The following is a 10,905-nucleotide window of genomic DNA, read 5'->3' as shown; positions in this document are numbered from 1 at the left end:
GCAATGATCCATTTGTTTGAGTTCTTTTTACTATGAAAAAGTTGCAATGATGCGTAACATTTGGGTCATGATCTCCAGCCATTTGTATGGCATCATGTCTGAATATGTAGATTTGAAGTACTTATGTGCTGCTGCAAGGATGAGAGGCTAAAAGTCAACAAACGAGCTGAGACTTCGAATATAAAAACAATGGAAAGCCATGTGAGGAAGGCCAAGCAAATTATAGCATCATTGTCTAAGCAGTTGGCTGATGCGAGAAGCCAAGAACTGTTACAAAAGAGGTTTTAGGAAAACATATCGAGGTTAAAACACACAAAAAAAAGTAACATTAACCTATCATAAAGCATGTGTCGAAGAGAAAATATGTGTTGGAGATTAATGTGCTGGAGATAACAGAAAAGTATGGTTTTCACGATTTCATATCCTTTTCCCAAAATCGATACAGAGATACCTATGGAGTATGGACTAATAACAGTGGAGAAATTAAACCATATGTACTTTTTTCCTCTAGAGGCTATCATTTTCTGGACGTATTTATCTTACGATAGCAACCAAACATTCTTAATAACGAGTACTTATCTCCAGATATACATTTATGATTTATATACATATATCACTTTGGTTTACGAGAAAATGACGTCTACACATGACAATACAAACACTGAGGAGATACATGCAGGAAATATCTCAGGGGTTTGTTTTACAGCATATTAAAGCCTAAACCTTGAGCTCTTTATGAATATATCTGGATCTTCTAAAACGACGTATTGAATCAATTTTGCATCTTCTACTTCCCATGAACGTAGTGACCATTCTATTGTCAACCAAAACAGTGTTCCATAAGTCTTTAGTGCGAACACAAAATAAGCGAACCATCAAAGGTATGTCTATTGCATTCAGCTAAAAAAAACACAAAACACAATCATTCAACATAAAATGACATAACCCATGACAACTAAAGATTCATCACATTCAAGTCATTGGCATCAGACAGTAGCAGCAAGAGCAAAGTCCACGCGACATGACTTGGGGACTGTAAGCATTGCGTCAAGCCATTCGACCTTACCCCAAATCTCTTCATCGTTGCGCCTTTCAAGCGCAATCACTGTGCACCAAATCACCCTGTCCTTATATCCACTGGAAGGCACACCCTTGTCCCAAAAAACAGCCATCTTTCCACCGTAATCAGCCAATCTAGCAATATAACGGGCAAACTTAGGCAGTCCTTTCACACCCTTCAAATTTCTCCACAGTCTTGCCTTAGAGTCATACCATTTGAACTTTCCCTCATCATAACGGTAAATCACGTTCTCAATCACGCAGTAAGAATACCATCGCCAATCCCATTCCATCTCCTCTCCCACTCTTTCCCATCTTCCTTCCTTTGGTTTATAAGCCAAACCATTGAAGTTTCCAAAAAAGTATACCTTTTCGTCAATCCCTAGGCTTTTTTTGCATATAAATTTTCCCGGTCCCGCATATCTCCGTGCCAGGGCTCGACACCAGCTCCCAAGTTTGAGTCTTTGGATCGAAAACCTCCATAAAGTCGGAGTCTTTGGAGCAGCCTCCTGCTACATATATCTTTCCGTCAAGGACATTGGCTTCTGGGCATTTCCGCTTCACCACCATGCTTGGAGCCTCGCGCCACGTGTGAGACGTGCAGTCCAGGATCGAGACGCTAGACGAACGCTCGTTGCTATGGATGGGTCCACCAATGTTGTAGATCTCTGAACCAATAGTGACGAGACCCGACCAGTGCGCAGTAGGAGAGTCTGGAGTTGGGATTTTAGCCAAAGCATACCCAAAACTTGACTTCTTCTTCTTCTTCTTACCGGTGTCATTGGTTAGGGTTCGATCAGGCTTGAGGCAGAGAGTGAACCAACGAGGGTTAGGGTCAGGATGGAACCGTAAGCACACGTAGAGGCAACTCTCGGTGCGTCCTAAAGATGACCTGGTCTTGTAAAGCTCCGGCGAAGCAAGGAGAGATCGGAATCTCTTGGAGACGAGTGAGAGAGTCGGGTAGTACAATCTCGAGACGCGGGCTAAGCAACTCACTAGCAAATCATCAGGAAGTGAAGGAGCCGATTCAAGCGCCAGCGACAATTTATTCGTCGTCTTCGTCTTCTTCTTCATCTTCCTCTCTTGGGAAGACATTGGCGGAACTATCGAGACGAAATCGCAATTGATCAACCTCGGATTATTTCTACTTGTTCTCCGATTTGCAGAGAACGAATTCAGGGGAAATTCCTGAATCAATTTTGTTATAACCTGGAACCGGCCGGTTTAGATTTGTCTGGGGTCACTGATTTTGAGAACCGGGTTTTACAAACCATAAAGCCTTTTCTCTTAACCTAGTCAGTTTTGTTTTTGCTCTCTCAGCGGAAGGCAAAAGATGGTGAAACGAAGTAAAAGTAAGCTAAATCCCTCTATCAAATCTCTATTCTTGATTTTTGATGAACTGAAATCATTCAGCTCAGCATTGTATTGATTTGTTTGATGTTGTGACTGTTTTTTTTTTGCAGAGAGCAAGAGTAAAAGGGTGACCTTGAAGCAGAAGCACAAGGTCCTGAGGAAGGTGAAGGAGCACCACAAGAAGAAAGCAAAGGATGCTAAGAAGCTCGGGCTTAACCGTAAACCAAGAGTAGAGAAGGACCCAGGTATCCCCAATGACTGGCCTTTCAAGGAACAAGAGCTCAAGGCCTTAGAAGCTCGACGTGCTCGTGCGCTCGAAGAGATCGAACAGAAGAAAGTAGCCCGCAAAGAAAAGGTATCATCATTCTCAAACTTTGTAGCTCCAATCATTGAAACGATATTTAGTAAAAGCTTCAATTTTTCTGGTTTTCAATAATCACATCACTTCCAATTCTGTGTCACAATTGTTGTAGACTTGTGTCATGTGTGTTCTCATCTCTCTTAATAATCTATTTAGGCCAAAAAGAGGAAACTTGGTTTGGTCGAGGATGATGATGATACCAAGACGGAAGAAGGGTATGGAGAGGAGAAGAGCGGAGAAGACTCAACTAGAGTTGTCAATGTTCGAGGTGCTTTGATTTTGGATAGCTTCTCCACACGTTTACGTGATTTCTACCTGCCTTTACATTCACTGATGTCTATTGTTTGTTACATAGATAACTCGGAGAGGGCTTTCTACAAGGAGCTTGTTAAAGTCATTGAACTGTCTGATGTCATTCTGGAGGTTCTTGATGCCCGTGATCCCCTAGGCACGCGTTGTACTGACATGGAGAGGATGGTGATGCAAGCTGGTCCCAATAAACACCTTGTATTGCTGCTGAACAAGATTGGTAAGTTCTTTACAAAGTCTTTGCTTGTGGACATAAAATAAGTTCTTTGTTTCCTTTGGGTGGTGGCATCATTACTTTCTGTAAACGGATTCTCTTTTTTCTCTAGATCTTGTTCCTCGAGAGGCTGCTGAGAAATGGCTCAAGTACCTTAGGGAAGAGTTTCCAGCTGTAGCCTTCAAATGTAGTACCCAGGAACAGCGATCAAACTTGGGTTGGAAATCATCTAAGGCATCAAAACCAAGTAATCTTTTGCAGACGAGTGATTGTCTTGGAGCAGACACTCTTATAAAATTGCTGAAAAACTACTCAAGAAGTCATGAGGTTTGTTTTCAGAAATGTTTCCTGCAGTCACCCTTGCATTGAGTCCAGTTTTGATTGAAAATCTTGCTATGTTTTTCTTTCGGCAGTTGAAAAAATCTATTACAGTTGGTATTATCGGACTCCCTAACGTTGGGAAGAGTAGTCTTATCAACAGTTTGAAGAGAGCTCATGTTGTCAATGTCGGTGCCACTCCTGGACTGACTAGATCTCTGCAAGAGGTTCACTTGGACAAAAACGTGAAGTTGTTGGATTGTCCTGGAGTTGTGATGCTCAAATCTTCAGGAAATGATGCTTCCATAGCTCTCCGGAATTGTAAGAGAATCGAAAAGTTGGATGATCCAGTTAGTCCAGGTAATTTGGAAATAAGCTTTAAGACAGAGAATCGCATATCGTTTTGTGCTTTGCCTTGTTAGAGTTATAAATGTCAGTGACCTAACCTTGGAAATCTTCTGCTTTGTGGCAATTTTTAGTGAAGGAAATCCTCAAGCTTTGTTCAACACAAATGCTGGTGACTCTGTACAAAATCCCGAGCTTCGAATCAGTTGATGATTTTCTTTATAAAGTTGCCACCGTAAGGGGTAAGCTTAAAAAGGGTGGTCTTGTGGATATTGAAGCTGCTGCAAGGATTGTTTTGCATGACTGGAATGAAGGTATCATCTTTTAGTTTCTCATAAACCTGAGGAATTTTCAAAACCAGTTAAACTCATCATTGTCTCTCTAATATGAATGTGTTGTGCAGGTAAAATTCCTTACTATACAATGCCTCCAAAGAGGGACCAAGGTGAACACGCAGAGTCAAAGATAGTGACAGAGTTGGCCAAGGAATTCAACATCGATGAGGTTTACAGTGGTGAATCCTCTTTCATTGGGAGCTTGAAGACGCTTAACGATTTCAACCCTGTTGAAGTTCCATCCAATGGTCCTCTCAACTTCGATGAAACTATGATCGAGGTTGGTTAAGTCAATTCTCTTGTGATTCCATTTGCTTGCAAACTGAGTTTCATCCAGGTCTGGTTTAACCTTGGTTATGTTACACAAAAACCACAGGATGTGTCTAAGTCTCAGACCGAACAAGAGTCTGGCCTTGAGAGCGATGATGAGTCTATGGAAGACGAAGAGGAGGAGGAGGAAACAGGAAAGTTCAAGGAGAAGCTATCAGAGAAGAGCAGGCAAAATGAGAAGCTTTACGTAGCTGAAAGTATACTGAATACAAAAAAGCAGAAAGCGGATAAGAAGAGGATGAAGAAAGCGAAGAAAGCAGCAGCTGGTGAAGATGTGATGGATGGAGATTACGATTTCAAAGTAGATTATGCAAAGAACAAAGCTACAGCCATGGATGAAGAAGACGAGTTCCATCTCGATGCTCAAGTTCCAATGGCTGGACTTTTGCCTGAAGAATGAGAGTGATTTATATAAACAACGTATTTTTTATTTTTCACGTTTATGATTTTTGGTCAGAGTAAACATTTGATATATACATGTTTGATTCATGAATTAGTAGCGACACTAAAAGCAATTTTAATTTCTACAGTTGACCCTATCTTTTTCCTCCACCTATATAATTTTGGACAAGAACGCAGCAGCTTTATCTCGACAGTGTTTGTTGTTTTTAAGGCATTGTATTGAGGTATTGTGTGACAGTGTGAGTGATACAAAGAGATTGTTCTCTTGTGTTTGATAGCTCTCTGTATTGTATCTTCAATTTGGTTCAATAAGTGAATGAATCGGCGTTCGTTTGCTTATCGTTTGATGGTTAACATATTGTTGCTCAGCATTGAACCTGTACCATCCAAACCAAACCATACCAAAAGTGCCAATATGTCTGAATATTTCGATTCTTGATCCATCTATCAAGGATTCCCAAGTGCCAATAAAATTTGAAATGGTCTCTTGATCCTTCAAAACTCTTACTTTTTCTTAACATTTACATTTATTCAACATTCATATATTTTTAACTCCATGTTTTTGTTAATTTACTTAAATAGTTTTTCCCTAAATTTTTCTAATTTGATCTAAACTGAATGAAAATCAGGTAGTGGTGAGGTTAGTAAAAGAACTATTTGAGCGTATGCTTTGTATGAAAATAGTTGAGATTAGAAATTGAAGAAAAAATCCAAAGATTCAAATATAAACTAAACTGAAATGCGAGTTTCACACACAGTTATATAACAAACAGAGCCTAGCACCAAGACGACATATGAGTGGTTTCCTTGATCTCCCATATCCCGACATGCTAAAACGATGCTTTAATATTGGATTGATTATGGGCAATTATTGGATTAGGACGGTTCCTAAGAAACAAATCACAATTGACAATTTGACATGCTAAATCTCGTTCTCTGTATTCTACACGGAGCTGTACGGGTTCCTTAGGGCAACATAATGCCCAGTCTAAGAAAAATGTAAATTATATCGTCTAAATTCAAAAATGGACTATTCAAACTTGTTAAAAAGCACTAAGAATAGAATCTAATAGATTAGCATTATTTTCAACTGAAACTTGACTACGTTTATAATCTTACAGAATGATGTGAAGATTTAAATTTCATGTATCGCCAATATTTGTGTCAACCTTCTTGCAAAATACATGCGAACACAAAAATTGTTTTGTGTGGGATTTTTAAATAACAGTATTTGCTTTGATTAACTGGATCAATTGGAACAAAAAAAATATATAAGAAAAAATAAGTGGACCCACCAGTGAAAGATTCGCCTTTGAGTGCGTGTGAGAAAGCTAGGATGTGATTGGTCAATGGTGGGACCCAAACTGCTCTTGCGTCCGAAAAGCTTCTCGGGTTTTGTCTTTTCATTTTCAAAAGAATATATATATATTTCATTCGAAAGTGTAAACTACGCGCAAAAAACGCGTGTGATTAACAGTTTTTTTTGGCGCCCTTAAAAAAAGGGCGAGAAGACGTGAAGAAGGTTATTAGTTATTACATATGATTTAATTTTCTTTTTTTTTAACATCTATCTTATTTTCTTTGTCCTTTTTACAAATAAAGTAAATACTCTATTTTTTATATAAGTAATTAAATAAAAATGAATATATGGATTCGGTAGTATTGAGATTTGAGTTTGTTTCATGATTGCCCGAGTCATCGCACGTGTGCTTTCATTGTACGGTTAATTTTAGGGTCTGAACGGTAAACAATCTGGAGTAAACAAGAACGATAAAAAAAGTAAAGGGAGGATACATGGGCCCACCAAATTAGCGTTATATTTTCCACCTCTTTTGGGTTGAGGTAAGTTTTGCGATGGAAACAAAACAAAAACACTTGATAACAATAAAATTTTTACTCTGATTTTAGTAGACCATATATTGATTTAGTTTATATTTCAATGGATCTATGTTTTATCAAATTTAATCTACTTTTCTCTGATTTTAGTAGACAATATATTGATTTAGTTTATATTTCAATGTATCTATGTTTTATCAACTTTAATGTACTTTAAAAAAAATATATACAAATATAAGAAATTAAAAATTAAATATAATATAAATTAATCAAAAAACTAATCACTGATTAATCAACAATTAATCACTGATTTTTGGTTTATGCATTAGTCGGAGTCCGTCCGCCCGCCTACCATCTAACAATTTTTTGAGCACTGAATTTACTCTATGTTACGCCCACTTGTTTAGTTACCGTTCACAGCTCTTAAGATCAACTCTAATTGGACGGTTAAACACCAAATTTGGTGTGTGGATTGCTCCAACCGAACAAATATTATAATTTTGTTTTTGGTGTTTTATGAATAATACCACACCTATTAATGTAGCACTGTTCATAACACCAAACATTAAAATATTTTTTTGTTTTATTAAATAATATAATTAGTTTGTTGTTTATTCATATAGCCGAACTAGAATAATTTTGGTGTAAATATGTATTACATGATATAATGACAATTTGTATCATAATGCATATTACCATATCATAATAGAGAATGAATGTGGTGTTGTTGCAAGAATGTAATGTTGATGCAACAATTGAAAAACGAACCGAAGTCCTGGCTGCAGAAGTAGCGATGGCGGGTGATGATGATGCTCGATTTCAAGAATTCTTAATTCGACATAGGTAAATTAAGGATCAGAAAGCTCATATTGAACTCTGAAATGCATTAACTGAATGAATATTTATGGTCCAGTAGACTAATTCTGAGAATTAGTACTATGTAATTTATTTTTTATATTTTTAATTTATTGACTGTAATCTTATAATTAATGTCTAATTAATCATTTTAAGAATAATTAGTATTTATTAAAGTATTAAAAAATAATAGAATTTTAATTTAATAATATAATCATAAATAATATTTCTTTTAGTTTGAAATATAGTATTATAATTGGAGATAAAAAAATGGATTACCAAAACACACCAAAACATCAAATTTGGTGTCACCGTTGGAGTTGCTAATATTGTTCACTTGACACACTCTTTTACTTTAAACTGTTAATTATGTCTTTGTTTTTGGATGAACGAAGAAACATGTCAAGAGGATCCAAAGTTATGATTACTGCAGCTTTTTGAGTATTTTAATTGCAATTCCTTTTCTTGCTCGTAATGAATAAACCTCTATTTGTATAAAAGTACAAGTAATTGGGAGTCTCCTCACGTATGATCTAACTCTTACCTTATTGTTTCACGGATTACATATTTAACGTATACTATTAATAATGATGGCACAAATACATTTTTTATAAAAGAATGTGAGCTAATTAGTGAAATTAAGGATCTTGTAAGTTGTTACAATCCGACGCTGTTAGATCAACTGGTATACTAGCTATAGCCATCCAAATGACCAATGTTTTAAGTTCGATGATCGGCAATAAAAAAAAAAGAACTAATTTCGGTCCAAAAAGATTATAAGCCTAAAAATCAAAACTTATCTTACAAAAAAAAGAAATAAAAAAAAAGATTTCATCATCATGGAAAAAATGGTGAAGTGGTGACTGCGAACTTAAAAACAATTTTGTAAAAAAAAAAGCACATTTTGGTTTGTCAAAAAAATACCAATTTAAATGAGGAGTGCTTTCACATATGACCCACAATTTGAAGTCAAATGCAAAAATAATCTATTTTTTCTCTCTTTTCAACAAATGCCATTTTCTCCCTATTATCTCCTCACAACCACATATATTCACGAAAATGCCATTATGTTTTCAATTTTTATTTTTTCTAAAAAATACCAAAATACACAACCATCCTAAAATATATCACTTATTTACGAAAATACCATTTTCTTCAATTTTGCCAACCACCATTACCAACCAATTTTGAAGCTCTAAATGTTTGCCCAACCAATTTTGAAGCTTTAACTGCTCATTGTGTCGCTTATAACTTCATTTTACCTACAAATTTCTCTCCAATTTCATCTAAAAAACTCTTTCATGCTCATTTTTATAATTTTCAATTTCATAAATCATCTATTTTTGGAGATTCTTGCATAACAACGACTTAGCTAGTTTGCTATCGGTGCTATACAAAAGTCTGGGTGTATGTCAAAGTTAATCGAGTTTAAATTGGAAGTATGTAAACATCTACTTCATTTTCTTTAACATTTAGCTCTGTTTCGTGAAAGCAGACTTCTTTTTCAGTCTGCTAGTCAACGCAAAAGTTAGATTTGCAATTGACTTTTTTTCATATTTTTGTAAGCATACGAATTGTCCTTTGTTAACAAAAAAAATCATGTAGACTTCTTTTGTAGTCTGCGAGAAAAAAAGGTTAGTTTTGCATTTGACCAAAAAAATTGTCGATCTTTGACTTTTATAGCAGACTTCTTTGCTAATTCTTAGTTTGACTCGAAAGGTTATTTTTGCAATTGACCAAGATTTTGACCACTTTTGACTTTTATAGCAGACTTCTTTTGAAGTCTGCTATGCGCTTGTAGGTCAGATTTGCATTTGACCGAATCTTAATTAAATTAATAGCAGACTTCTGCTTCGAAAGTCAATATTTTGGTCAATTGCAAAAATAACCTCGAGTAGACTTCTTTTGTAAAGGAGACTTCATAAGCAGACTTCTCTACTATAGCAGACTTCTTTTACTCGTTAGCAGACTTCTAAAGAAGTCTGCTCTAAAAGTCAAACTTTTGGTCAATTGCAAAAATAACTTTTTCTTCTCGCAGACTGCAAGAAGAAGTTTACTACGAAAAGTCAAATATTTGGTCAAATGCAAAAATAACCTTTTTTCTAGTAGACTTCAACGTGAAATTTTCCCAGCGGACTTTAAACGGATGTCTGTATTTTTTAAAATTTTTAAAATGCAATTTTATAAAATATTTGTAATGTTTTTTTTAATTTTTTAAAATTGTAAATGCATTTTAGGTATGATTCTTGCACCTGTATGAGTTTGATGTGTTGATGTGTTATAAATATAAAGTTATGAATTTTCTTGATTTAAAAGGTAATTAGCACATCTAAGCAGACTTCTAAAAGAAGTTTGTAGACGAAATCTGCTGTTACGTATTAGTACATCATAGCAGACTGCATATGAAGTCTGCCTAATTATTCTTCTTAAAAATTCCATTTTGAAATATTTGTTACTTGTAAAAATGATATTCTTGTTTTGACATGTTTATTTGTTTTTTGTGTTGCATCTGTATGAGTTTGACGTGGTTATGTGTTATTTTTATAAAGTTATGAATTTTCTTGATTTGAAAGGTAATTAGCACATCTAAGCAGACTTATAAAGAAGTCTGTAGATGAAGTCTGTTGTTATCTATTAGCACCTCATAGCAGACTGCATAAGAAGTCTGCCTAATTATTATTTTTTTAAATAATTTTTAAATATTTGTTACTTGTAAAAATATTTTTCTTGTTTTGACATGTTTATTTGTTTTTTGTGTTGCATCTGTATGAGTTTGACGTGGTTATGTGTTATTTTTATAAAGTTATGAATTTTTTTGATTTGAAAGGTAATTAGCACATCTAAGCAGACTTATAAAGAAGTCTGTAGATGAAGTCTGCTGTTACCTATTAGCACCTCATAGCAGACTGCATAAGAAGTCTGCCTAATTATTATTATTTTTAAATCATTTTTAAATATTTGTTACTTGTAAAAATATTTTTCTTGTTTTGACATGTTTATTTTTTTTTATGTTGCATATTTATGAGTTTGACGTGGTTATGTGTTATAATTACAAAATAATGAATTTTTTTGTTTAATTTAGCTTTTAGCGGATTTCTATAGACTTTTAGAAGTCTACTTCGTAATATGTGGTAAACGTCAAGTGATTGCTTGCTTATGCTTGTATCATATTTATGCAGATTGTTTCA

At 35.2% G+C, this 10,905-nt stretch overlaps 2 protein-coding genes across 2 annotated transcripts; one reads left to right on the top strand and one right to left on the bottom strand.

The window, feature by feature from the left end:
* Positions 1–801: 801 nt before the first annotated feature.
* On the bottom strand, positions 802–2,213 carry LOC18013652 (F-box/kelch-repeat protein At4g39550). Its single transcript, XM_024153953.1, is given in 2 exon segments — positions 802–1,460; positions 1,462–2,213. Coding segments are annotated over 2 exon segments (1,167 nt in total). The 5' UTR covers positions 2,155–2,213; the 3' UTR covers positions 802–986.
* Positions 2,214–2,369: 156 nt separating this feature from the next.
* Positions 2,370–5,173, top strand: LOC18013600 (guanine nucleotide-binding protein-like NSN1). Its single transcript, XM_006418625.2, has 9 exons — positions 2,370–2,411; positions 2,523–2,767; positions 2,930–3,041; positions 3,129–3,302; positions 3,409–3,623; positions 3,710–3,974; positions 4,094–4,273; positions 4,363–4,574; positions 4,671–5,173. Exons 1-9 carry the CDS (start codon positions 2,393–2,395, stop codon positions 5,022–5,024), a joined length of 1,776 nt encoding a protein of 591 aa, XP_006418688.1. The 5' UTR covers positions 2,370–2,392; the 3' UTR covers positions 5,025–5,173.
* The last annotated feature ends 5,732 nt before the right edge of the window (positions 5,174–10,905 follow it).

The sequence above is a fragment of the Eutrema salsugineum genome, unplaced genomic scaffold (assembly GCF_000478725.1).
Source record: "Eutrema salsugineum unplaced genomic scaffold, Eutsalg1_0 scaffold_4, whole genome shotgun sequence".
Lineage (NCBI taxonomy): Eukaryota > Viridiplantae > Streptophyta > Magnoliopsida > Brassicales > Brassicaceae > Eutrema > Eutrema salsugineum.
Note: the sequence above shows the minus strand (reverse complement) of the source record. Positions and strands in the feature narration are given on the sequence as shown.

Coding starts and splice junctions, on each gene's coding strand:
- LOC18013600 (XM_006418625.2), top strand. Junction 3,303..3,408: donor ATTGCTGCTGAACAAGATTG/GTAAGTTCTTTA, acceptor TTTTTTCTCTAG/ATCTTGTTCCTCGAGAGGCT. Junction 4,274..4,362: donor TTTGCATGACTGGAATGAAG/GTATCATCTTTT, acceptor TGTGTTGTGCAG/GTAAAATTCCTTACTATACA.